Genomic DNA, 24,124 nt, shown 5'->3' on the forward strand with positions numbered 1-24,124 from the left:
TTTGATCGAAGTTATCCACACCTTTCATGAACTTATTGTACCATGCAGCCTAGTGGTGAGAAAGAGAGCCTCATAGCGCGCAGTTTGAAACAAACCCAAAGTAAATCGGATAAAAATTGAATTTTATACAAATATTTTAAAAGAGGACTCAACTTTATGTCCACTATGCGTTAGCGTTAGACGAAACGGGACGCGCCGGCGCGTCCAGATAGCGCGAAAGTGTTAAGAAAATACGCCAAAGCTGCAATTCGTAAATCTTTCTTCATAAAAGTTGTTCATAATACTGTACATCAATATCTGATGTGCACATCTTTTTCTATTGGAAACCTGTAGTAGCTTGCTGTGTTCTGTTTATCAAGCAGTGAGAACCTTTTTGTAGGACTCAGTGTCTTGAGGTGATAAGTGAGCCTTTTTGCATTCCTGACATTGATGCACTTTACTGATTATTAGAGGTAAATTAGGAATAGTGAACACTTAACCCTTAAAGTGCAGCTACAGATATTCATGCATGTCTTCCTATGTGAAAAGAAAAAAAAAGGAAAAACGACTTGTAGAATGATTATTTAAATGGAAAATCTAAGGAAAAACAGAAATTGTGTAATTATCTACATATTTACTGGCGAGGTGAGCTGTAGGCGATTGGTGGGTGATGCACTCAGCCGGATCTGTCGGGATATGTCGGCGCTAGACCTAGTGTCTTGCTGACACAGCTGCATGTGGCAGAGGACTCCAGTGCTGACCTTGGACATTTCTAAAATTGTTACTTCACTTTTTAGTTTATTCACTATAGTATTTGTGTTGAATAACTAGATATATGTACATGTAATTTACTAAAACATGAATCGAGTATACATTATTTAGGGCTTCAAAGAACGTGTGTCAATAACAACATAATAAGTAAAGACAAATGCAGAAGCCCTATTGGCCGCTACTAGGCGGCACCTATTTATATCCTGATATGGGAGAAGGCCTACCTATGATTGAATTTGGGTGGATATACAGTACATAAGAACTGCCACTGCCACTAATGGGTCAGAAGACCTGCAGTTTGTGTTTTATTGATACATTTTATATGCATTCATAAATTTCAATGATATGCATCACTGAATGAACAAATGAATATATATACAGTACTGTATATGTATGAATGAATTTATGTATCGATAAGACCGAGTACTAATGAAACTGCAGAAGGCCTATTGGCCCCCAGTAAGGCTGCTTCTAATTATACTGTATCCTCAAACTTTCATATATTCTCTTCATACAAGTCTATTGGAGACGGCTCCTATTTACAGCCACCCAAACTCATTCTTGTATATGAATGAGTTTGGATGAATATTAATAGCCGTCTCTTATGGACCAATATGCCTTCTGTAGTTATGTTCGAATGATTGGTTAGCCTGGTATACTTTCATTACACATGTAATGAAAATGGAATTTCATACCATGGCATTTACCGTATTGTCATAGTAACATTTGTGACAATATCTGCATCTGCAAAGTAAGCAAATCATAAATGATAAACAGTCCCCGTGGCGTAGAGGTAAGAGACTCGCCTGGCGTTTTGGGAGCGTTTTGACCTGGGTTTATATCTTGGCCGGGGAGGATTTACTGGGCGCCAATCCATAACTGTAGTCTCTGTTTACCCAACAGTAAAATGGGTACCGGATTGTTAAACGATTTGGCAAGGTCGTATTCCGGGGAATATTAGGGAATACTTGCCCGAAACGGCAAGGTCGTATTCCAGGGAATATTAGGGAATACTTGCCCGAAACGCTATGCGTGCTAGTCTCTTTACGTTCCCTTACTATCCTCTTCTTATTCCTATTACTATCTCCTTCTCATTCGGTGGTTATAATAGGAGCTGCCTCGTATGGGCCAATAGGCCCTCTGCAGTTCTTATTCCTACTACTATCTCCTCTAGTACACTTTGAGCCTCACCTCTCTCTAGCTTATTTATTGCCTGCATCTACTTCCTCTTCACAATCGACTTGAGAATGGTCCAGGACGGACCGAAACGTCGTCGTCCCTTCACCTTCTAGTGTGTGGTCTGGTCAACTTACTTTAGCCACGTTATTGTGACTCATCGCCTGCAAGTCCACTACTGTACATCCACATAGCTACTACCCACATTAGCATCATTGATATAAAATCCAAACAATGCTAATTTAAATCATTGTAGGACAATAACTGCACTTTAAGGGTTAAGGCTATAATCAGAAATACAGACCTTCAGATGTAGTATGTTGCACTGATTTGTCTACAGTAATTTCAATTGGCTAAACTGACAAGTGGACTGTGCCAGAGAGATAATAGTTATGTACTGAGGCCATTTAGGAATTTTTCACTTCCAATCCCAGGCTCTTGAATTTTATTTACATGTAATTGTGCTAACTAGTCAGATAATTGTCTAAACTTGAACCCTTGGATTCCTTTGGTTATATGACTAGCTTCTGTAGAATCATAGATGGTTTTTCTTTATTTTTAGATTGTATTATGTTTTTAATTGTTAGTTCTAAAATTCATTCTTTTCTGTATTATGATCCCCTTAATAGACAAATAAATAACTATTTACAGCATATTTCCCTAGTATTCGTTCTAAATCTGTTACTTATATTGTTAGACATCTTTTTAAAGAATTTTTTTTTTCAAAGATTATACCGTAGGTAATTTTTTCTCTTGGTACAGGAGTGAATGTCAGTGCTAGAGTTGTCAGAGTTGATCATTATTCTCTAATGTTCATATAAATTCCCCACAGATTTCAACAAAACTGCTGTAACTGGAAATGTCTACTTCTTATAGGTATATTAATATAATAATTGTCTGTTAATAGAATTTTAGTGAATTGTTGCTTTGGTGTACATAGTCATTTTGGTAATACGTTTGTTTTAAAATGTTTATCCCCAAATATTTTAGTCCTACTTATCAAGGATATATATATATCTGAGCATAAGTTTTCCAAGTAGTAACTTTACAGATACATTTCATCATAGTTGTACATTGCATGATTTCACTTAGATTTTGATACACTGGTAATTTAACAGTAATTTCCATGTTAATTGTCAGTGTAAGTAATGTCGTGCTCGTTTTTTTATTTACAAATTGATTTCTTACGTACTTTGAAGTTATTTCGTTAACTACAAATTTTTAAGAAGTGGTATTTTTGTAATATTGAATTTAGCATAATAATACTGTAATGGTTGTGGCTGATGACACCTTATTTCTACTTAAAAAATTCCACACCCCAACAGCCAGACTTTTGCATCTTGTTGCTTATAAGTAAAAAAAGTGGTATTACTCATTTGGCTATTGGTTAATATATTCATTCAACTGACCCAGCATGAGGTTTAATATTCATATGTATTTTTGTTAAGGCTTGGAAGCTTAGAGGATCAAACACCAGGTACGAGAATATTTGACCTCGTGCCTGTTCCTCTTCATCCTTGCTCACGTCTACCCTGCCATGCACACACACTTCACCCTAGTCTTTTCCCCTAAATATTTGTGTCCGATTTTGCCAAATAAGATAAAAATATTCAAATTACTGTAATAGTTTTGTATTAAAAGTTAAACGTAATTAATATTACTACGCAATACTAAACCTTATTAGTGCTTGTGTGTGGAGTACAGTACAGTACGTCACTTAGTCATCACTATCATGATTATCACTTTTCCCATTTCCCTGGGTGGTGGAGGCTTCAAATTGGATGAAATAAACTTGCACAGTATTGAAAAAAGTTAGTTCTATCCATCCATTTAAGATGTGTTCACCTATAAACAGTAACACATAATAAAAATCATCCTCTAGAATCAGCCATCATTTTGAATTAGACTTTTATTTAAACCACAAGGTTCTTATCAGCAATTATATGTATCACTTTCTTGTTCATAAGCTGGATACTTTCATTAATCATTATAACTTATAATTATTATTACAAATGCTGCTAATCATTCCAGATGGCCAAAACTGTGTATTAGTGGCTTTATGTAATGCACATTTTTTACCTACGAATTCTCCACTGTATCATGTATCAAAAGAATGTGCTTTTATATGAATATTACAAGTATTATTATTAGATGGTGTTTAGGCTGTTGAACATCTTGACAAAATAATTTAATAAATTTCTTTATAATCATAAATGCCTTCTACCATGTAAAGGATGAAAAAACTACTCCCCTTAGTCCTTCCATTTTATTCCAGCGTTCAGTATTTCGTCATAATGTTACAGCTCCGAGAAATACATACACAGTAATGGAAATGTGGAGGTACTAAAATAACATGTAACAACTCAACATGTGAAGGTGATGGGTCCACACCACTCTTGTCCTTGGATGAGGTGAACCCTCATTGTTGCAGTCATATGGACGTTTGAGGTTCCCTTTGTGTGGGACACCTGGCTGTAGACAAATATCTCTTAATGATATCATTGACTGCTTCATGTCTAGAAATCTTTCCCTCTGACGTGGGACAGATGAGACCATGGTGGTCGTATTGGTCTGCTGATGTATAGCTGCAAATACACCTGTATTCGGTGGAGATAGAGGTGGCAAGGCGAAAAAGCATCGCCAGTACTTAAGGCCTGACAGTCAAGGTGGTGCCCATGGAGGAATTATGGACAGCCAACAGGAGGGCTTACACAACAAGGTAGTGTGCTGCTTCTTTCCTAGCCATCTCCAGCATAGTTGAAGCAATGATATCCACTATAGGGCTATCCCAGTGGGTCTGTTTGCAGAAGTTGGTCAGGGGGTAAGCCCACTAACTGGTTCCTTTGATGAGTTTAGAATCATGGATCCCTATGTCCTCTGGTAGAACTTGTTTGCAGCGCTGATTGGGAATAGAATTGCAAGCAAGTGTTGTCTCGTCGATACCTTTACCACCTAGTCAAGACTGACAGCTTGGTCCCATTGGTCTTTACTGGAGAGGTTTAACACTTTCATGGATATTGCTCTCAAGAGTTCATTTTGTTAATTTTGGCCTGTCAAAAGAAGGTACAGACCTTTGGAAATAAATAAATCTGAGCAGTGCCAGGCACCTTTTGTGAAGATAGAAAAGCATTGTGGGCATCCAAAGTGCCTATTTTACTGCATCTATCATTAGTTGTTTACATAAAACTATTTTACACTTTGATAGATTTAGGGTAAGTGCTAACTCCTTTAAGATTTGACCAAGTGTTGATCCACAAGTATGGCCTCGTGTGTACCTGCCACAGTGCCATCGTTCAGGAATCGGATACTTACTGAGCTTGCTGATCAACCTACTCATGAGATTATCTTTAGATGATTTCGGGGCTTTTTAGTGTCCCCGTGGCCCGGTCCTTCACCAGGCCTCCACCCCCAGGAAGCAGCTCGTGACAGCTGACTAACACCAAGGTACCTATTTTACTGCTAGGTAACAGGGGCATAGGGTGAAAGAAACTCTGCCCATTGTTTCTCGCCGGCGCCTGGGATCGAACCCAGAACCACAGGATCACAAGTCCAGTGTGCTGTCCGCTCGGCCGACCGGCTGATATGGCCACATATCAGCTGTGCAGAAAAGAAAAGGAACAAGGGGATTCCCCTACTAGATACTATCCTTGTTGAATGTCCTGACTTCCAGGACGAGCGTGTGTCTTGCTTTCCGTCCGTCCCTCGATAGAATTCTAGGTGAATCGGATACTTTTTATATCGTTCGCCTTATGCGTTTTTGTTCTCGTATTGGCATTCTTGGTGATATTTAGCGCCCTCTGATTTCGCACTTTGATGGTGCTACATAGCCTTCCTGGTTTGGTGCCTTCTTTTGATAATTACCTTACCTTACCCTACTAGATACTGTCTGCAGAATTTACTTCATGCTCTTCCAAACAACAGAATTGATTCCTTGCTGTATTCTGCTGAAATAATGGGGAAGGGAAAGGAATTATCAGAGGAAAAGCCAATATCACATGAAAGTATATTTAAAATCTAGTTTAATTACTAATTTTTTGGAAGCTCATTGATTTAAGCTTGTGCCTCATTAGCTGCTGCTTCACTGACATAATGAACACTAAAAAACCTAATTGATGTGGTCGAAGCATCGTAGCAATTACTGAACAGTTGTTTCTGACAACTGCTCTGGTATCAAAGCCATGAAGTGTGTATGACTATCATCCTTCATCAAGGCACATAAGGATGTCTTGAAAGGTTTGTCTGGAATCAATCAAGAGTTCCTCTCTCTTCAGTGTTGACAAATTTTATGATAGTAGTGTTTTGGCAGCTTCACCATGAACTGGGTTTGCTGCCATCTTGAGCGGGATTTTATGCCAATGTACCCACCTGCAGAGCCTGGCAGAAATAACGAGTGCATTGTGTACCTCTGACTCTTGAAGGAATATAGCGGTCCTCGGTTTGGGTATTTGCTACCTGGGGCACATGTGGTCCCCCTCTCACCCTAGGTACAGTCCACATCCATTATAGCCATTATGTTAGCATAAGAGCCCACTGTTATTAAGGCAATGGTCTAAGCCACAAAACTGTGGGTGAGCATGAGGTGGCTGGCTGTCATGGTTGAAGGGGTTGCAAGGGAGGGAGGAAGAGTGGAAAGTTATGTTGGAGAATATGGAAGGGTGTGGTGTACATGAGGGAGGTAGCAGTTAAAAATTGGATGGAGGGAAAGAGAGAAGATACTGGATACGCAAATGTAATTGTTACTTCCCAACACTTTCGAAAATTTACTTTCAAACAATGATTTTTATATTGCTGTATATTGCCGATTGATCTGTTAAAAAATAATAATGATGAAACACTGAATACTTCACTCTGCAGAATGAGACCTTCATCAGAATAAAAAGTGAGTGGCTGCTTAAATGAGGAATGGGAAAGGAACCAGTCACATGCTTGATCAGGTCAACATTCAATCGTAAGCATCTTGCTAACTGTTCCGCACCTCCTCGTAAAATGTCATGATTTTCAGGAAGATGGAAGTCTTGATATCCTAATGTTTCTCAGTCACTTATCCCACGATAATCTCCTTGGCGAATCAGATACCTTTAATGTTGCACTCCTCTTGTCCTTTTTTTTTCTCATATCGGTATCTTGAATGATCTTTAGCACCGTTTGAATATCTGGCAATGCCGGCAATGCTACATAGTCTTCCTGACTAGGTACCTTTTTTGATACCGACTTAATTTCCCAGTGCTTATAAGTAGTCACTCTGACCTTTTATTCTGCTGCTGAAGGTCTCGGTTTGAATTGCAACGTATTCAGTGTATTGAATCTGTCTCTTCTCTCCCCTCCATTCTTCTTCCCACTTCCTGTGCATGTCTGTCTGCTTTCTTAATAGTGCATGTAAAAGATTACCCTCGGTTTTGCTACTATTTAAAAAACCATATCCTTGCATTAATAGTGCACAAACGGAATGTTGTATTGGGTGTATGCGTTGAAATTGTTGATGAATAGAAAGTTAAAAAAAAAAAGAACTAGGATTTTTTAAAATAAACAAATGGGTGGTATAAGATTTAAGCTTGAATAGGAAATCCAGGAAGCAAAATTGAGAGAAAACAGGAAAGATTAAAAAAAATGAAAATACTAGTATGTATAGCTATATTAGATGTATTAATTTGGTTCTTGTTAGTTCAAAATAACATGCAATCCACTATTGCAGTTTTTTATGAATGTGTGTATCTTCCATTGTGCGTACTATCACTATTATGTTATATTAATACAAAATTTATATAGTACAAACAGTGTATACCTGTGTTAATATGCATTGAGCTTTGAATAATTTACTAATTTGTTCTGTTCATTGCATTAGGATTTTTTAAATATTATTGATATATTCATTGAAGGGAATATGAATTAACCCTTGCATATTTAATCAATAATAATTTATTGTGTTGAAGAAAAATTATAAACAATTATTAAAAACTAAATATTTTTGGCCTCAGTGGTGCCTGGCCTCAGTGGTGCCACGTGCTCAAAAATTCTTCTAATTGATGATTTTGATGCATAGTAAAAAAGTTTATAGTGTTATGTAAAATCTTGGTAATTATAAGAATTTGTAAGTAAAACTTAATTTCATTAAATTTCTAGAGTGAAAAAAGTGATGACATAACCTGGAGTGACCCCTAGGCTGAACCACTGTGTGTTGTATGACATAAGCCATCGTCTAATGGCTAAATATTAACTTTTTCACCGAGACTCCAGTTAGTTTAATGCTATAAAGAAATTTTTAGGTAAATTCAAATTTTTGTAAATAAATACTCACTCACTCACTCGCACTACCATTACAAGTACAGTCAAATGAAAATCAAACGAACAGAATTAATTAATGGATATCACAAAGCAACTTGACAGCAATTGCAAATCAAACACTTTCTCAAACTCCTCCATTGTTGATATAATTTTTTAAGCATACAGTATACTGTATTAAAATTTGCCTTCATTTTGAAATTACTGTCCAGTGAAAAGTAAATCTGGAAATGAAGTGGTGACAGCAGACCGCAAGGCCCCAGGCTACCAATTGTATTAGTCTGTGAAATATGTGGTAGAGTTCATACTAAATTCTTGTCATCTATATAGTACCAATAAGTGAAAACATTTCAGTCTGCAATTTTTGCTATCAGAGGTCCATAATTAGTTTTGCTGAAAGTAAACCATCCAGTCACTATCAGTGTTGGGCACAATTTATCACCATACTCTGGTTGTTTTCTTCCAGCTCAGTATAATACACATTAATAAATTCTTGAAGCTTTTCCTTTCATTGTTCACAGTCTAATGAATCTTCATAATAACTTTATTGCTGTTATTTTTATTTAAAACTTGTTTCGTCAAGCACATCTCCTTCCTACCTTTGAGGTCGTAAATTTTCTGTCCATCTGCACACGTTGTTCTCAAAACAGATGAAAAATCACAATAACGTGACTAAGAATAAGATGACCAAACCACACATCGGAAGATGAAGAAACGACAGCGTTTCGGTCCGTCCTGGACCATCATAGTGGTCCAGGACGGACCGAAGCTCCGTTATTTCTTCATCTTCTGGTGAATGGTTTGGTCATAAAGTAGTTCTCAACACGTGATCCACATGTGTTGGAAAGACACGTATATGTTATATAAATATATATTTTCCACACATGGTCCTTTGACTTTGTTTACGTGGCTTATGTTACTTCCTGTCATGCGATATACACACGTTAACACATCCCTCAAATTAGCTTTCATATATCCTGCACTGCACAATGTTAGTTGCACTTGCATTATTCATTTGACATTAAATTATTTCCTACACATGTTAAATCTGAGTCACATTGGTATCTAATCATATGGTTCATGCTACTTGACTCGTGTAATAGAAATTAAAGATGAATTCACAACTGCTATCACAAATTTAAAATACTGTATTTGCAGTGTCTTTCCATGAAAGTAACAGCTATGCTGATAGTAATCTTTCATATGCAATAGATATGACCCAATAGTTGGAGGATGTATAATGAATTCTACAATTCCACAATTTAATCCTCATTAGATTTGGGTGTTGAAAATTATTGGGCTGTTTGCCATTGCGGTTCAACTAGTTTCAAAAATTACCTTTTATATGTTATATAAATATATATTTTACCATATTTTGAGAATGTGGTCAATGTGAGCTTACTTTCCTCCCACTTTGTGTCTCCTCTTCTGCTGCCACCAGTGTTCACAATATTCAGAAGGAGTGGTTCGTGTAAGTTTGGCGCATACTAATTGGCATCAGGGTGTTGTCAAGATGTATGCGAAGCTCCGTTCCTGTTGAGGGTAATTTCAATTTATAATAATATGCCTGATTGAATGTGCTAGAGCGTAATAATGGATGTTTAATTTTTATTTACTTTATTATTTCAATAGCTATTTATCAAGTATTTTTTCAAAGGCATGTTTAGGATTCTTTTTATATAAATGCATAATTATACCCCTGAATATGTACCAGTACCATTTTTAGAAATTTTATTAGTTTTGCATTCTTTGTTGAGTAAGTAGATTGTTGCACAGCATAACTGTTTATTTTGTTTTGATGTCTACAGTACCTTGTATCATGTAATGCATTTCTATATTTAGTTAAGCTCTAGCAAACCAACATGGAGGTTATTCTGTGTGATAATAGTGCTGTTCTTAAAGTTTGGGTTAATGTATTTTGTGTAGCTACTTTCAAAATATTGTATCATCATATGACTGTAGTTTATCATGAGAATATCAGAACACTTCTGACATGGGTAATCATCTGGGAAATCAAATGCCATGTTCAAGAATGTCTTCTCTTGAGGCCAGTGTAATATGTGCTGAAAATTTGGCCACGATTTGTGTGCATGCACGCAACACCAACTTGGTATTTTGCCCTATTTGTAGTGTATCTGTCCACTGTCATCTTAAACCACCCATTTTGATTACTCCATAAATTCTGGCAGGAATTGCCCTACATTTTCTTTGCAGTGTTGGTTCCTTTCGTCAACAAAATAAGATCTCATGATACAGTTGACTTCATTCTTGGATTCGATTTCCAGGGTGAATAGAAGTGGTTGGGCATATTTCTTCACACCTAATGGCTCTTCACCTAGAAGTAAATTGGTACCCAGGAGTTGGGCAACTATTGTGAGGTTGCATCCTGGGGAGAACTTTGATACAGACTATTGTATATTATTGTACAGAACTTTGATACAGACTATTGTATAGGCATATATTGCATATATATGCACAGAGGCTTCCTGTTCCTTGCAGAACAAATTAAGAGGTGGGGTTTTTGTGCAATTTCTCAGTTCCAGCATTGTCTCCAAATTTTCTGTTGGTGTTTTTGCCCAGGTACCAGTGCTGGGAGCTCATCCTAGAACTGTGATTACGTTTGTCTTCTCAGTTATTTTAATGATTATAGCACCATTGCTCATTTAATCTTGAATAATGTTTCCTTTCTCTCAAGATACATTCCATCATGCATATATTCTTGAATAAATTGTCTACTGTTGGTTCTCTTCTGATTTCTCTAATAAATTTTAAACTTTTATTTCTTTTATGTGTACTCTTGATTCATTAAGGCGATTTTAACTGTAGCTGTGCATTGTGGGGAGATGCCACTACCAGTATCAAAAACAGATTTAGAATTCTTCACTTATATTGTTCTTGTACATTTTATATACAGTAATATTGTGATGAAACATAATTTTGTATTGATTAGTCTCTGCACTTCTGTGAGCTTGATTGGTGGGTCTCTAATGACTGCTACAACATTATTTTCCATTTATATTGTCCCTCAATCTCTAGTCATTTTTCCTTCCAAGCATTTTGATAGAACAGGTTTGTTCCTCTTTAGTACTTTCACTATTAAATGCCTGATGAATCTTCTAGTTCTTTGGTCCCCATCTCTTATAGTGAGCTTACTGTACATGATGTTGGCCTCTGCACCATTCCATGCTGTCTACTATAAACATGCAGCATGAAAAAATTCCAAATAGTTGGGAGTCTTTGTTTCTATAATTAATGTTAACATGTCTCTTATCATGGCAGCTACTTTGTCTCAGTGTTGGAGCTTGAGGTCTTTGTTTGAGGCAAGCAGACTGTTGGTGGGGCTCCTTTGGGCACCTGGTAGGCTTTCCCACAGCAAACTGGGGAAGAAGCAGGAACAAAGTTGTGTATGGCTTGGCCACACACAACTGTATATTTGCCATTTAACTAGTATTGTATCCTATTCTCCTTGTTTATGTATGTGTGATAACCACTTATTTGTGGAAGAGGTTTAAACTTTTTGGTCTTGCCTCTTAGCCAAGTATGCATATCTTTGTCATTTCTATTGGAAATGAAAGAGTCATATAAATACATTGGTGCTAATATAGTATTGCAATTTAGAATTAAGGATTTTTAAGTGCATGTACAGTAAAAATAATGTTATGACCTGAGGGTACTTATATTCATCTGCAATATTATATATTGTTGCCTATTTATTATTTGGTTCATAACTTATGCTTTTTAGAATATTTATTTCTTATTTGTAGTGATTTGTTGTGTGTTCCCCAGAATGACCTTAATTCAAATGAAAAATTAATGTAGCCAGATCTCCATAATTGAAATAAAAGAGCATGGACATATGGATGCCAGACATGTTTATATATTGTGTGTGTGTTTTTTCTGGGGGGAACCCCGTCGGCTCCCCGGAGCTATCCAGGCTAATATGCTAATGTCAGACTTTGGCATCAGTCATGTGTATGGAGTTCTGTGGGCCTACCAGGGACCACGAGCCAGAACCTGGCCCCCCCCTTTCCCCCCACAGAGGCACGAGGAGCAATGGCCTATAGAAACCCCCATGTGGTTGGAAGCATTCTATGTCTGCCATCGACCGGGTTAGGCACCCAGAAAAGTAAGCGTCCCAAAACAAACCCCGATGCTGGTGAAAATTGCTACAAAAAGCCGAACAAGTGGGTAGAACTCCCCAAACAGAAATGAGCAAATGAGTATGATGTCACACGTCGCCGCGACTCCATCTGCGTTGCTTCCCCGTCCCCGGGAGGGGGAGAAAGGGGGAGCCCCAGACCTCCGTGCTGGCCATCCACACCCCATTTCTGAGGCTGATGCTATAGGCAACAGTTGTGTGCTCTGGCTATAGTGGTTGTTTAGGCACTGTGCCTTGTGTGTGGTGACTGTCTTCTAGGTGGTGCACGAGCCAGGAGATATTCTTCAGTACTTGGGCTGCATGCACCTAGAGCTCCCTTCCCTAGGTGCCCAGTAAGTACTGCCCTTGGGGCTTGGGGCCACCTTCCACAAGTTCCTTGGGTTCTGCCTCTGCTAGGCCGTTTACTGCTCGGTTTTCGGCCACCCTTTGTGTGCTGGGGTGTTCCGTCTTCCTTGTTCGCCTTAGGGTAGGGGGCAGTTTGCACTGGTAAGGGGCGCAGGGTACTGCGCAGCTTGTTTTCACCAATCATAGCGGCTGGTTCTGTTCCACCTGAGTACACTGTCCTCTTGCGGGGTTTTCTTTTTCTTTTTGTTTTACCTGCCTGGTAGGGAGGTCTGCCTTGGTTCTTGCCCCCTGTGCACTCTTCTCTCTTCCGGTGGTATTCCCTGCTTGGTCCCCGTGAATGTACTCATCCTGGGGGATTCAGTTCTTAGAAAGTTGTTTGGTAGACTTGGGCGCCGGTTAGCAGTACCCTGCCTGGGCTTCCCTGAGTGTGAGTTCCGTCTCAGGACCCTGGGAATTCTCACGGGGGCGCGTGGGTCCAATGGATGTGACCCCCAAGTCCCCCCTCACTTTGTGCAAGTTTGAGGGTTGCTCTGTCCCCTTGTCTCAGGGTGACTCACTGTTTTTGTCTCCGTCACGCTGCCTGTTGGGTCAGTGGCACCTTCGACCCGGAATCCTGCGAGTTTTGTCGCTTGTGTGTGACTCGGTTATCTAGTATTATGCTGACTATGCGGGTGCAGGCAGCACGAGTGTTGCACGTTGGGTTCAAGTGGTTGCAACGAGCTCGGTTGTTTGCTCCCCGGAAGCCCCAACGTTGCCCCATTTAGGTTGTGATGGGGTTTGGGGGTGTTGGTCGCTTCGTTTGGTTTCCGTCTGCGCCCCGTTGTCTTTTCCCTGTTGTGGTTTCGTCTGGTCCCCCCCCCTCCCCCACCTCTTCCTCCCTACATCCGGATCCCTCACCGTCTGTGGGTTCAGGGTCGGGGCAGGGTTTCGATGATCTTGAGACTCGGGCGGTCTCGGGGATTTCCCCTTCTGGGGTAGCGACGGAGGCATTTGAGCCTGTTCCTCCAGCCATGATGTATGGGGTCTGCCAGTGGACTTACTTCCTTAGTGTTTATCTGGCTGCCTCAGCTTTTTTTGGTGAGGCTGGGGCTTTCGGGGAACGGCTCGGCCCCAGGGCCTGCCATGGAGGTTCCCGGAGCTGGGGAGGGGATGACTTGGGAGGCCTCGGGCCCTGTTAGACCCCGCCGGGGTTTTCTACCCTCTGAACGGAGCTTGCAGTTACAGGTAGTGGGGTTTTTCCTTCCCCTCCCCCCTCTGCATACGAGTTTTTGGGCATCGGCCCTTCCCCAGGTTCGGTTGCTTGTCCCTTCGGGTCCGTCTGTTCCGTCCTGTCGGTGGGTACCTTTCTCCGTTTTCTCCTCCTGATGGGGCGTTTCTGCTCGCCCGGGCTGGTTCTTTCCTGGCTTGCCGGGTTGGGTTCCTGCTTTCCTGGCTTACCCTGCCAGTTGGCATTTTCATGATTCTTGCGGTGTCACTTCTCACGAGTCACTCATCGGAACCACAGTGTTTCCGATCTCCTGGCAAGCTTGCTAGCGTTGGGAAGTTTTCTGTACGATAGACGTTCCATCTGGTTCCTTGCCGGCTTGGATTTCCAGCTCTGCTTGCTCGGTGTTCGCACCCAAGGTTTTCCCGCGGCTTCGCCTCTTCCTATGCTCAATCAGTCCATGGCGGGGCTGGTTCGGTTCTGCTTTGGGTCTCTCACCATCTGTTGATCAGGTGGCTTCGTTGATGGTGTCCCACCTGCGTGCTTCGTCTCGGCGGTCGTGTGGGTTTTTTTGGTGGTCCTTCCTTTTTCTTTTTGTCCCATAATAGGATTGCTGTGTTTTGTTGGCATGGTCTTGTTCCTTCTCTTGTGGAGGTTCAGGGCTGTCATCTTGCCACATACTGTCGCCTTGTCTCATGCGGCGCTGGCGGAGCTGCTTCGGGTTGCTTCGATTTTGGTGTTCTCTCTGCACCAATTCGCAGAGCTGTCTCTGGTGCGGTTCACCTCCGGCCTGATCTTGCATCGCTTGAGCCATCCTGGTTCTTGGATTGGGTGCTCTCTTCTCTTCTCCTCTCCTCGGTTTGTTGTGGCCCCTTCAGTTCTGGATTGTTTTCCGAGGCTCTTTTCTTGTTGTCATTGGCCTCTGGTTGTCGGGTCGGGGTGCTTCATGCTCTCCTCCAGCGCCAGGGCTTCGACTCTTTTGGTCCTCGTGATAGGTTTGTTTGCTTGCAGCTGTCTCCTTCTTTTCTGGCGGAGACTGACACGGCTTTTTTCGTAGGGGTTCTTGGGTTGTTGATGCTTGGTTGGTCCGTCCGGGGGTGCATCATGTGTTGTGTTCAGTTGCAGCACTTTGCTGTTCCTTGCATACCGTGGGTGCTGTGACCGGGGTCACGCTTTTGGTTGTTCCGGTTTCCCTTCTGTCCCGTTCCAGGGTGTGGTTCTCTTGGGTCGTCTGTGGGGTGGTTCGGTCCAGCCAGCCTGCTGTCTATTCCCTTGCCCACGACGTTCGTAGATTGACTATGCGTTCCTTCGTTGCTGTTCCTGAGCCTTGTCGGGCCTGTGTGGCCTTGCGTTGGCAGTTGCAGTCTTTTGTCTGCGCTTCGCGTTGGGGAGTGAGCGACTTCCGCCTCCTGAGTTAGGTCCCTCTTGTTTTCATCTTTGGGTAGGTAGCTCCGGGGAGCGGACGGGGCTCCTCTCAGAAAACCAGCATTGAATGTAATGAAACGCCATTTTCTGGGCAAGTTCCGAAGGCTCCTCGGAGCTACCTACCCAAAAACGAAAACAAGAAAGACCTAACCCAGGAGGCAGAAGTCACTCACTCCCCAATGCGAAGCGCAGACAAAAGAATGCAACTGCCAACGCAAGGCCACACAGGCCATGAGTTGGCAGTTGCAAGGCCAGGGAGGAAACAACCTCACTTTCCCTGGTCGGTGGATTCGGTCAATGGTTTTCATGTTTTTTTTATATCCAGCCTCAGAACGGGGGTGTTGATAGCCGGCACGGGGGTCTGGGGTTTCCCCTTCTCCCTCCCAGAGAGCTGTACAGAAGGCGGCGTGGCGATGTGTGACGTTATACTCTTTTGCTCATTTCTATTTGGAGAGTTCTATCCACTTGTGCTTTTTGTAGCAATTTTCAACAGAATCTGGGTTTGTTCTGGGAAGCTTACCTTTCTGGGTGCCTAACCCGATCGATGGCAGACATTGAATGCTTCCAACCACACAGGGGGTTTCTATAGGCCATTGCTCCTCGTGCCTCTCTGAGGGAGGCCAGGTTCTGGCTCGTGGTCTCCGGTAGGCCCACAGAACTCCATACACATGACTGATGCCAAAAGTCTAACATTAGCATATCAGCCTGAATAGCTCCGGGGATCCTCTGGGACTCGTCCAGAAAATGGCATTTCATTACATTCAATGCTGGGTTTTTTCTCCCAGTGGTTTTTATTATTTGTAACAATTATTTTAACCAATTAGACTCAAACATTGGATTGATATCTAGTAATATTCAATATGTGTAATACATTAATTTAGCTTATCTATGAATGATTTAATTATCTAGAGAGATTTGTTTTGCAATCCTTCCCTCACCCCCCTCCAAAATAAATATGATCTGCAAAGGACCTGTATATAGTTATCATTTACAATTGAATTGGTCTTCAGATGTATGTTTGTTTACTAAGCATGTGTGTACATACATACATACATACAGTACATATAAATATAGCCATGCTTAGTAAACAATCATTCATATATATATATAATTTTTCAGTAAAAATAGATATAAAATTATTTTTCTATTGATGCTGTATATATATGATGTAATGATTTACATAGAGATGACTTGATATGCACATAAAAAGAAAGGATAAACATTACTTGACATTTTACAGATGGTGAGTACGATCACCTGACTTATTCACGTCCAGTGGGTGAAGTGAAGCCGCACTACTACACTATGGCATCTCAGTTACGTCGTTCAGCAGACCAATTGTCTGATGAAAGCCCCACAACTGGTAGACCTCCTATTGGTGCAATGATAAAACAACGTTCCGCACATTCTTCATCGTCATCTAATGAGCTGAATATTTCCCGCCCCGAAATCAGTTTAGATGATTATCCTTGCCTAGCTCAGAATGGTGTTGATGGTGGAGTGTCAAAAGTGAGCAACCTTAGTCCTGCTGCCAGTGATGATGAATATGCTAGGCTGAAAGTCAATAATCTCGATGTTTCAGTGGATTCTGGAAAACGAGGTGCTTATGCAAAATTTGATGACTTTAATGTTACCGCCTCCACAACCCTTGAGGATTCAAACACTAATCACAACAGTTCAGCAGAAACTGAGGTTTTAAACCCAGACAAAGGTTTATAAAGTTTTCAAAGAATCTGAAGATTTGAAAATGCATGGTAAATGAAAGAAAATCAGTGCAAAATAAACTATATTACCTGCCACCATTCATTGGAACACATTAACAGACTGGTGGTTACTAATACAAACTTTGAAGCAGCACCTATGAAATGCAGATTTAATACCTTTTGAAATATTGTACTGTAGTTTGGGCCATGGTGTAGTGTTGTGTATACTGACTGTGCTTCTCGGATGTTACCCCCTGGTCACTCACCTGTTATTATATAACAAGTTAAAGACACATTTGTGCATCCCCCTTGTACAGATTCGTAAATGATTTTTATTAGTACATGTTTGCGGGAGACAATTTCATTACAGTTAAGAAACAAAGTAGTGTCCATCCATAGTGATAATTGGTTGTGTATAGATAATTTTCTGTGGCAAAAAATCATCACCTCTTCATGGCCTTCATAAAGCATAAAAGATGTTTTGTTGACAAATATCAGTGACAGATCACATGTTGAATGAATCGTGAGCAAATGGACAAAGATTGTTGTTGATATATTGTGTGTGCGCGCGTGCGTGTTGTGCAGTGTTTTGGACACGTAATATGAAAAATAATTTTTTGTAACCGTCTGGAATAGTATGTTAATTTTAACTGCTTTTGTATATACATTTTTTAAACTATTGTGAAAATTTTTATTGTTAAGCACATGTTTTAAATTAGTTTTACAAAGTGGGGCTGAGCTGCCTTATGAAATTTCAAAGAAAATAATTTTACAAAATAAGGCTTGGCTGCCTATGAAAAACTTGATCATTCCACAGCATGTATTGAAAGATCTTAAGGACTGTATATTGATAATGTGGTTTTAATCATTTTATTTTAAACCAGTATGAAATAGAATATTTTACTCAAATTGTATTGATTTGTTTTTTATTTATAAATTGTATAAGTTTATGATGCAAAAAATTATTTATGAAATAGATTTTTAACTGTTAAATTTAAATTGTTTACTTGATATTAAGCTACTGACATTGAGGAAAACATTTGGTGTGACAGTTTATTTTATGAATTATATAAGAAAATAAATTGTGTGATAGGTTGTTTCATTTTCTTCAGAACAGTTCTGCATCAGTGTATTTAATAGGCATCTTTTAGCATATTACCAACAAGCAGCAGTGTCGTGTATTATTACTGTGGTTACTGTTAAACTTGTTGGAAGAGCTCCCATGTTAGAAAACTAAAAGTATTGAAATTTAAAGTACTTTTAACAGGTATTTTATCCAGTCAGGTGGTATAATTAGCTTTGCAGAATGAATATAGTATTCTTAATCAGTATCAAATGCTCAACCTAAAGTTAATATCTACTTGATCTCAGTCAATCTGAGGCTTTTATATATGGAGCAATATTTTCTCAATGTAGGTTTCTAATAATAATAATAATGCTGCTGCAGCAGCAGCAATCCAGGAAAGCTATGTAGCCCCATGAGGTGTGAGGGATATTTAAGATGCACTAAGGATGCCAATATGAGAAAATTGAGGAAAGACCACCATTGATGTCAAACAGGAAAATAGTGCTGCTCGGAACACTACCTTGGAATACAAATCAGAACACTACCTTGGAATACAAGGTAGTGTTCCGAGCAGCACTATTTTCCTGTTTGACATCAATGGTGGTCTTTCCTCAATTTTCTCATATTGGCATCCTTAGTGCATCTTAAATATCCCTCACACCTCATGGGGCTACATAGCTTTCCTGGATTGCTGCTGCTGCAGCAGCATTATTATTATTATTAGAAACCTACATTGAGAAAATATTGCTCCATATATAAAAGCCTCAGATTGACTGAGATCAAGTAGAATATACCTTCTTATTGTCAAAAAGAGGCAGTGTGTGGTACCAAGCCTGACTAGAGGAACCCCCCCCCCCCCTCCCTTTCCAGCCCGTTGTCGTTGCAAGGGGGCTTTGTGGGCAGCTGCCAGGGTGTGATGTTTCATGGAACAGTCCTTAGTCCTTTTGATGCCTTATGCTTCTGCTGCCGTCTTCACCAATTTTGCTGGAAACTATTTCCATTTCCTCCTATCTTTCATTATTAATGAAAGATAGGAAGAAATTAGGAGAATATTAATCCTAATCCTGACCCTTTCCCTGGGCTATATAGTCGTAGTGGCTTGGCGCTCTCTCCTGATAGTTCCCTTCCCTTCCCTTCCCTTCCCTTCCCTCCTACCCTTCTCATTTCTTATGGTCATTTCCTACCAACTTTTTGCCATTCATGATTATTCTTTCGGACCTCTTCTGTTTTGACGCCCGTGTGTTTGGGAAGGCCCACGCACTCGCCTGTAAACCTGTGGTACCCGATGTTTCGAGCTAGTGGACACTTTTATTGTCGATCCTCGCCTTCGTTGCTGAATCCGATCTCGAAGGACTGACGGTTCTTAAGGTGGCGATTGGGGGGCGTATACTCAAGATGCACCCCTTGGGGACCCCATCTTGTCGGGTGTCCCATCCTTTAATTGTGGCTCCATGGTGGGTATGAGGAGTTATTCATGATTGAAATTAGCACCTACTCATTTCTATGCTGCTGAATGATCCTCTTGTACCCCCCCCACCCCTGTAAGTAGCACTGTATTGGATGACCGAGCTCTGTAGCCCCCAGTACATTGTGCCCAGTCCACGCTCCTCCTTTGACCCTCCCGACTACCTCCCCTCCACTCCCCTCCTCTCCCTCTGTTGAGCTGCAAGCCCCCCAGTGATGACCACCTCATCACCTGGAACAGCTATTTCTCTCATTGTGTCAACTGCGCCTTTTACTCCATCTCCCTCTCACTGGAGGTTTTCGGTGCCGACACCGCCCCCCCTCCCCCCCCCCCCACACAGATGCACTCTCATGATTCCTTCCAATGCTAATACGTTCCGCGCTTTGTTTGGCCCTGCTACAGGGACTAAATACTTTGATCTCAACCATCTGGATTCTTCATGTCCTGACAATTTCTTCCTCCATAAAAACCTCGTTGATTTGGTGGATGCCTTTGTTACTTTTAACCCCTCCCATTTTAGTACACGTGTCGTTGCTGCTGCTTCTCAGGATGCAGCTGCCTGCTTAGTTGCATTATCCAGCATTGGGGAGACCCCTGTTAGTGTCTCTAAAAATGTCCTGTTAAATGCCAGTACTGGCACTGTTATCCTCCCACACCATGTTGTAACTGATGTTAGGGACCTGAAAGACTGCCACGAGGATATTAAACAAATCCTTGAAGCCCAAGGCCATTCTGTCCTCCAGGTTGATACGTTCACTCGACCCCCTCGTGGTCGTCGTCGTCTTCCTGTCCGAGTTGTGAAGATCACTTGATAGTGGGACCCTTCTGCCTTCTGTAATTCTTGCTGGTGCCAGATGCTCCGTTCAGGAGTACATTTCCTCTCCTCGACTTTGCAATAAGTGCTGGAAATTTGGGCATGGTGCCCTCAAATGCACAACTACAGTACAGTGTCTTTATGCCCCTTGTGTGGGGACTTGGGTCACTCTAAAACGGAGGCTCCTCTTCTCCTGTGCATGTATACACTACAAATTTGAGGAAGCCATCCTCAATTTGAACCACCATGATTATCTTTTCCCGAGGCGAGATACCAAGTCTGCCACCTCTCCTCTTTTTGCTAGCATATCTTATGCTCGTGTGTTGCGTTCCACCTCTCCTAGCCCTTCCCTCCTTTCTCAGTCTCAACCGTTATCAGGCCTTGGACCCGGACATGCCCACCGCCTCCTCCCCTGTTCCTTTATGTTCTGAACCAAGGGGTGATCATCCTGATGTTTTCCTCCTTCCTTCCCAGTCTGCCATGTCTCCCGAGTCTTCTTTCCTGTCTCCCCCTGATCCTTCTTTCCAGCCCTCCCTCTGTCTCATGGCCCTCCGCACTGCCCATCTGTCCTGGCTGTTGTCCATCATCCGCCCAGCAATCTTCATGTTGATCGCTCCCATTTTCCTTCTGTTGAGACTATGGAGACTGTCTCCCAGTACGTTGCTGCTGCCACACCTGTCTCTTTAATTCAGAAAGGTAAGCCTGGCTCCTCCTCCTCTTTTTCCTTGCAGGTAAGAAGGCGTCGCTTTCTTCCACACCCTCTGACTCTTATTATTGTATTCCCTCCCATTTCGGTGGTTGAGCCCCCTGTCCCGGCTATGGAGGTTCCTTTAGCCCTCGATTTTCTCGGTTGCTGCCCTTGCTGAGGTGCGCTTCCCAGTTTCTGACCGCCCCTCTCCATTACCTCCAGCTTCAGACCTCATCCATCCGCCTCTGGTACATCCTCTCACTCCCTTGACGTCGTCATTGTTAAATTTACCCATGCCTCCTAACCATGATTTCACTGATCCTGATCTTGATCTTATTTAGTATACGGTGTTCTTTGGTTTCTCTTTTCACTGTTCTCTTGTCTTTTGACAATGTCTATTCTTCAGTGGAATATTTGTGGATTTTGTCAACTTCCATGAACGCCAACTTATGATAATACATGTACACAGATATCACAATAGCGTGATGCATTAAATGAACAAATCCACAAAGGCCATGATGAGGCTTTGAATTTATGCCCGGAATGATCCCAGCCGCTGCCTTAGTCGACTAGGAAATGACATGGTAAAAGAATTGTAACTGGGAGTTCCACTGGCCTCTCAGATCCTGCAGCCTCTCAGACAAACCAGGGTTTTACACAATTCCCCCATGCACTCGGCAAGCTGTTCTACCTCTTTGCCCTCACTTTAATACACAATTTTTTATGGTTGTAATTCTCTTACCATGTCATGGCCTAGTCGACTAAGGCAGCATTTGGGATCATCCTGGGCGTAAGTGTGAACCTTCATCACAGCCCTTGTGGATATGATACACAAAGCGGTGAAGACTGTGTTATGTCTCCAGGAGCCAATGCTTGGTGCTTGTCCTGGTCACTTTCTTGGTGGTAACTTTCTCTCTCTCTCCCCCCCCCCCCCCCCCCACTCCCTCTATCTTTTGCTGGGGCCCATAACTCTACTGCTCTCTTAATTTGTACTGATATTCCCTTCATCCCCTACTTTTTCTGTCGCCTATCTAGTGTTCTTCGGCCCGTATCTTTGTGAGTAAATAGTATACAGTCTGTTCCATTTATCACCCCCAAATGTCCCACTTTCTCTTCCTGATCTTAAGCACCTGTTGGACTCCTTACCAGAGCCTGTGCTCCTGTTGGGTGATTTCATCTGTTGGCATACCCTCTGGGGTGATGTTCTGACAAACGCCCAAGGCTGCCTTTTCTTACCATTTGTCCTCTCTTCTTTGTCTCTTCTGAATTCTGGTGAACCCACTCATGTGGACTCCCGCACTCGCATCCTCTCCTGTCTTCATCTTTCTCTCCGCTAGTCTTCTCTTTACTCAGATTTCATATGGTGGGGTTCTTGATGATCTCCATCCTCTATAACAGTGACCATTTCCCCATCCTTGTCACCTTTTTCTTTCTTTTTTCACCCTCCCTTCTCCTTCCCTAGCTAGCAGTTTGCCAAGGCTGACAGGAATCTATTCATTCTCCATGCGACTCTTTCCGACCTCTCTGCTCTGCCTCTCCCTCAAGCCCTCCTTTTTCATGACACCGTATTCGACACTGCTCTATTCCTCGCTCTACCTCCTGGGGCCTGCGGAAGTGCAGGTGGAATGCAGACTGTGCTCGGGCTGTCCTCTGTAACCATGCAGCCTGGACGAAACACCGACACTGGCAGACGGCCGCTTCTTTTATTTTGTTTCAGAAGGCAAGTGCAGTAGCCCGTAGGATCATCCATACAGCTAAACGTGAGAGTTAGAAATCTTATGTCTCCACCATTACGTCCGATACTTCTCTGCCACAGATCTGGAAGATGATCTGCAAGATAGCAGGTAAGTTTGTCCCATATGTCTCGCCAGTCCTTCACCTCCTTGGAACTCTTGTGACGGTCGCAACCGAACTGGGTTCCCACTTTTTGACTTGACTCCGGTTCTCATCTCTCTGTCCTTCCTTCTTCCTAAGCCTGTTCTTGAATCTCATCCCTTAGATTTCCGCACTCATCTCCGACTTCCTTATAACGATCCCTTTCTCTCTCTCTCTCTCGCTCTCTCTCTCTCTCTCTCTCTCTCTCGCTCTCTCGCTCTCTCCCTCGCTCTCTCCCTCGCTCTCTCTCCCTCTCTCTCTCCCTCTCTCTCTCCCTCTCTCTCTCCCTCTCTCTCTCCCTCTCTCTCTCCCCCTCTCTCTCCCTCCCTCCCTCCCTCCCTCTCTTTCTCTTCCCCCCCCCCCCCAATCTTCAGTCTGCTCTGGCCCACTGCGGTTCTATGGCAGCAGACCCGGATGACATTCTTTATGAGATGCTTCACCATCTCCCTCCATGAACGTCTCGGTGTTTGCTGAATCTGTATTACCATATCTGGGGGAAGGAAAGTCCCTGAGGACTGGCTCGATGTGGTGGTTCTCCCTATTCGGAAACTGGGATCTCTAGGGACATCCCCTAAAGACTTCTGCCCCATTGCCCTCATGAGTTGTGTTTGCAAACTCTTGAACGTATGGTCAATGTCCGTCTGATGTGGTTCTTGAAACACTATCACCACTTCTCCTTCTCAATTTGGTTTTTGCAGGTGCTGCAGCACGGCTGATGTCTTTGTGAACTTTGAGGTCTATATTCGTACTGCTTTTACCACGAAGACCTCCATTGTTGCTGTCCTTTTTAACCTGGAAAAGGCGTACGATACCACCTGGAGATCCTATATTCTGTCCTAACTTCGTTCTTTTGGGCTTCGTGGTAATCTCCCTCTTCCTACAAGGGTTCCCTTAGTCAGTAAGTAATTATGAAAAGAAGGCACCAAGCCGAAAAGGCTATGTAGCACCATCAAAATTGCAGGATAATCATAGGACGCTAAATATCACTAAGGATACCAATACGAGAACAAAAACGCTTAAGGCGAACGACATCAAAGATATCCAATTCACAAAGAATTCTATCTAGGGACAAGTGACTGCAAGGGATGGTCGGTCCCTTGATACCCCAATATCCCATCCTAAGGGTGGTGGTGGTGGTGGCCCTCATACTCATCCTACAAGTGTTTGTGGACCCC

At 42.0% G+C, this 24,124-nt stretch overlaps 1 protein-coding gene across 9 annotated transcripts in view; it reads left to right on the forward strand.

Annotated features, from left to right (window-relative positions):
* The window catches only part of LOC138357368 (protein draper-like), a 79,802-nt gene extending 61,671 nt beyond the window's left edge, over positions 1-18,131 (forward strand). For 5 of the 9 annotated variants that reach the window (XM_069314038.1, XM_069314039.1, XM_069314042.1 and 2 more), the window contains one exon: positions 16,579-18,131. In XM_069314038.1, the coding sequence (XP_069170139.1) occupies positions 16,579-17,057 (479 nt within the window). In that variant the 3' untranslated portion in view covers positions 17,058-18,131. Of the gene's footprint in view, positions 1-2,758; positions 2,803-6,780; positions 6,875-9,646; positions 9,715-16,578 lie in introns of those variants that run through there. The other 4 variants (XM_069314044.1, XM_069314045.1, XR_011224944.1 and 1 more) reach the window with 3 other exon arrangements.
* Positions 18,132-24,124: the final 5,993 nt, after the last annotated feature.

The sequence above is a fragment of the Procambarus clarkii genome, chromosome 78 (assembly GCF_040958095.1).
Source record: "Procambarus clarkii isolate CNS0578487 chromosome 78, FALCON_Pclarkii_2.0, whole genome shotgun sequence".
In the NCBI taxonomy this organism is placed as follows: Eukaryota; Metazoa; Arthropoda; class Malacostraca; order Decapoda; family Cambaridae; genus Procambarus; species Procambarus clarkii.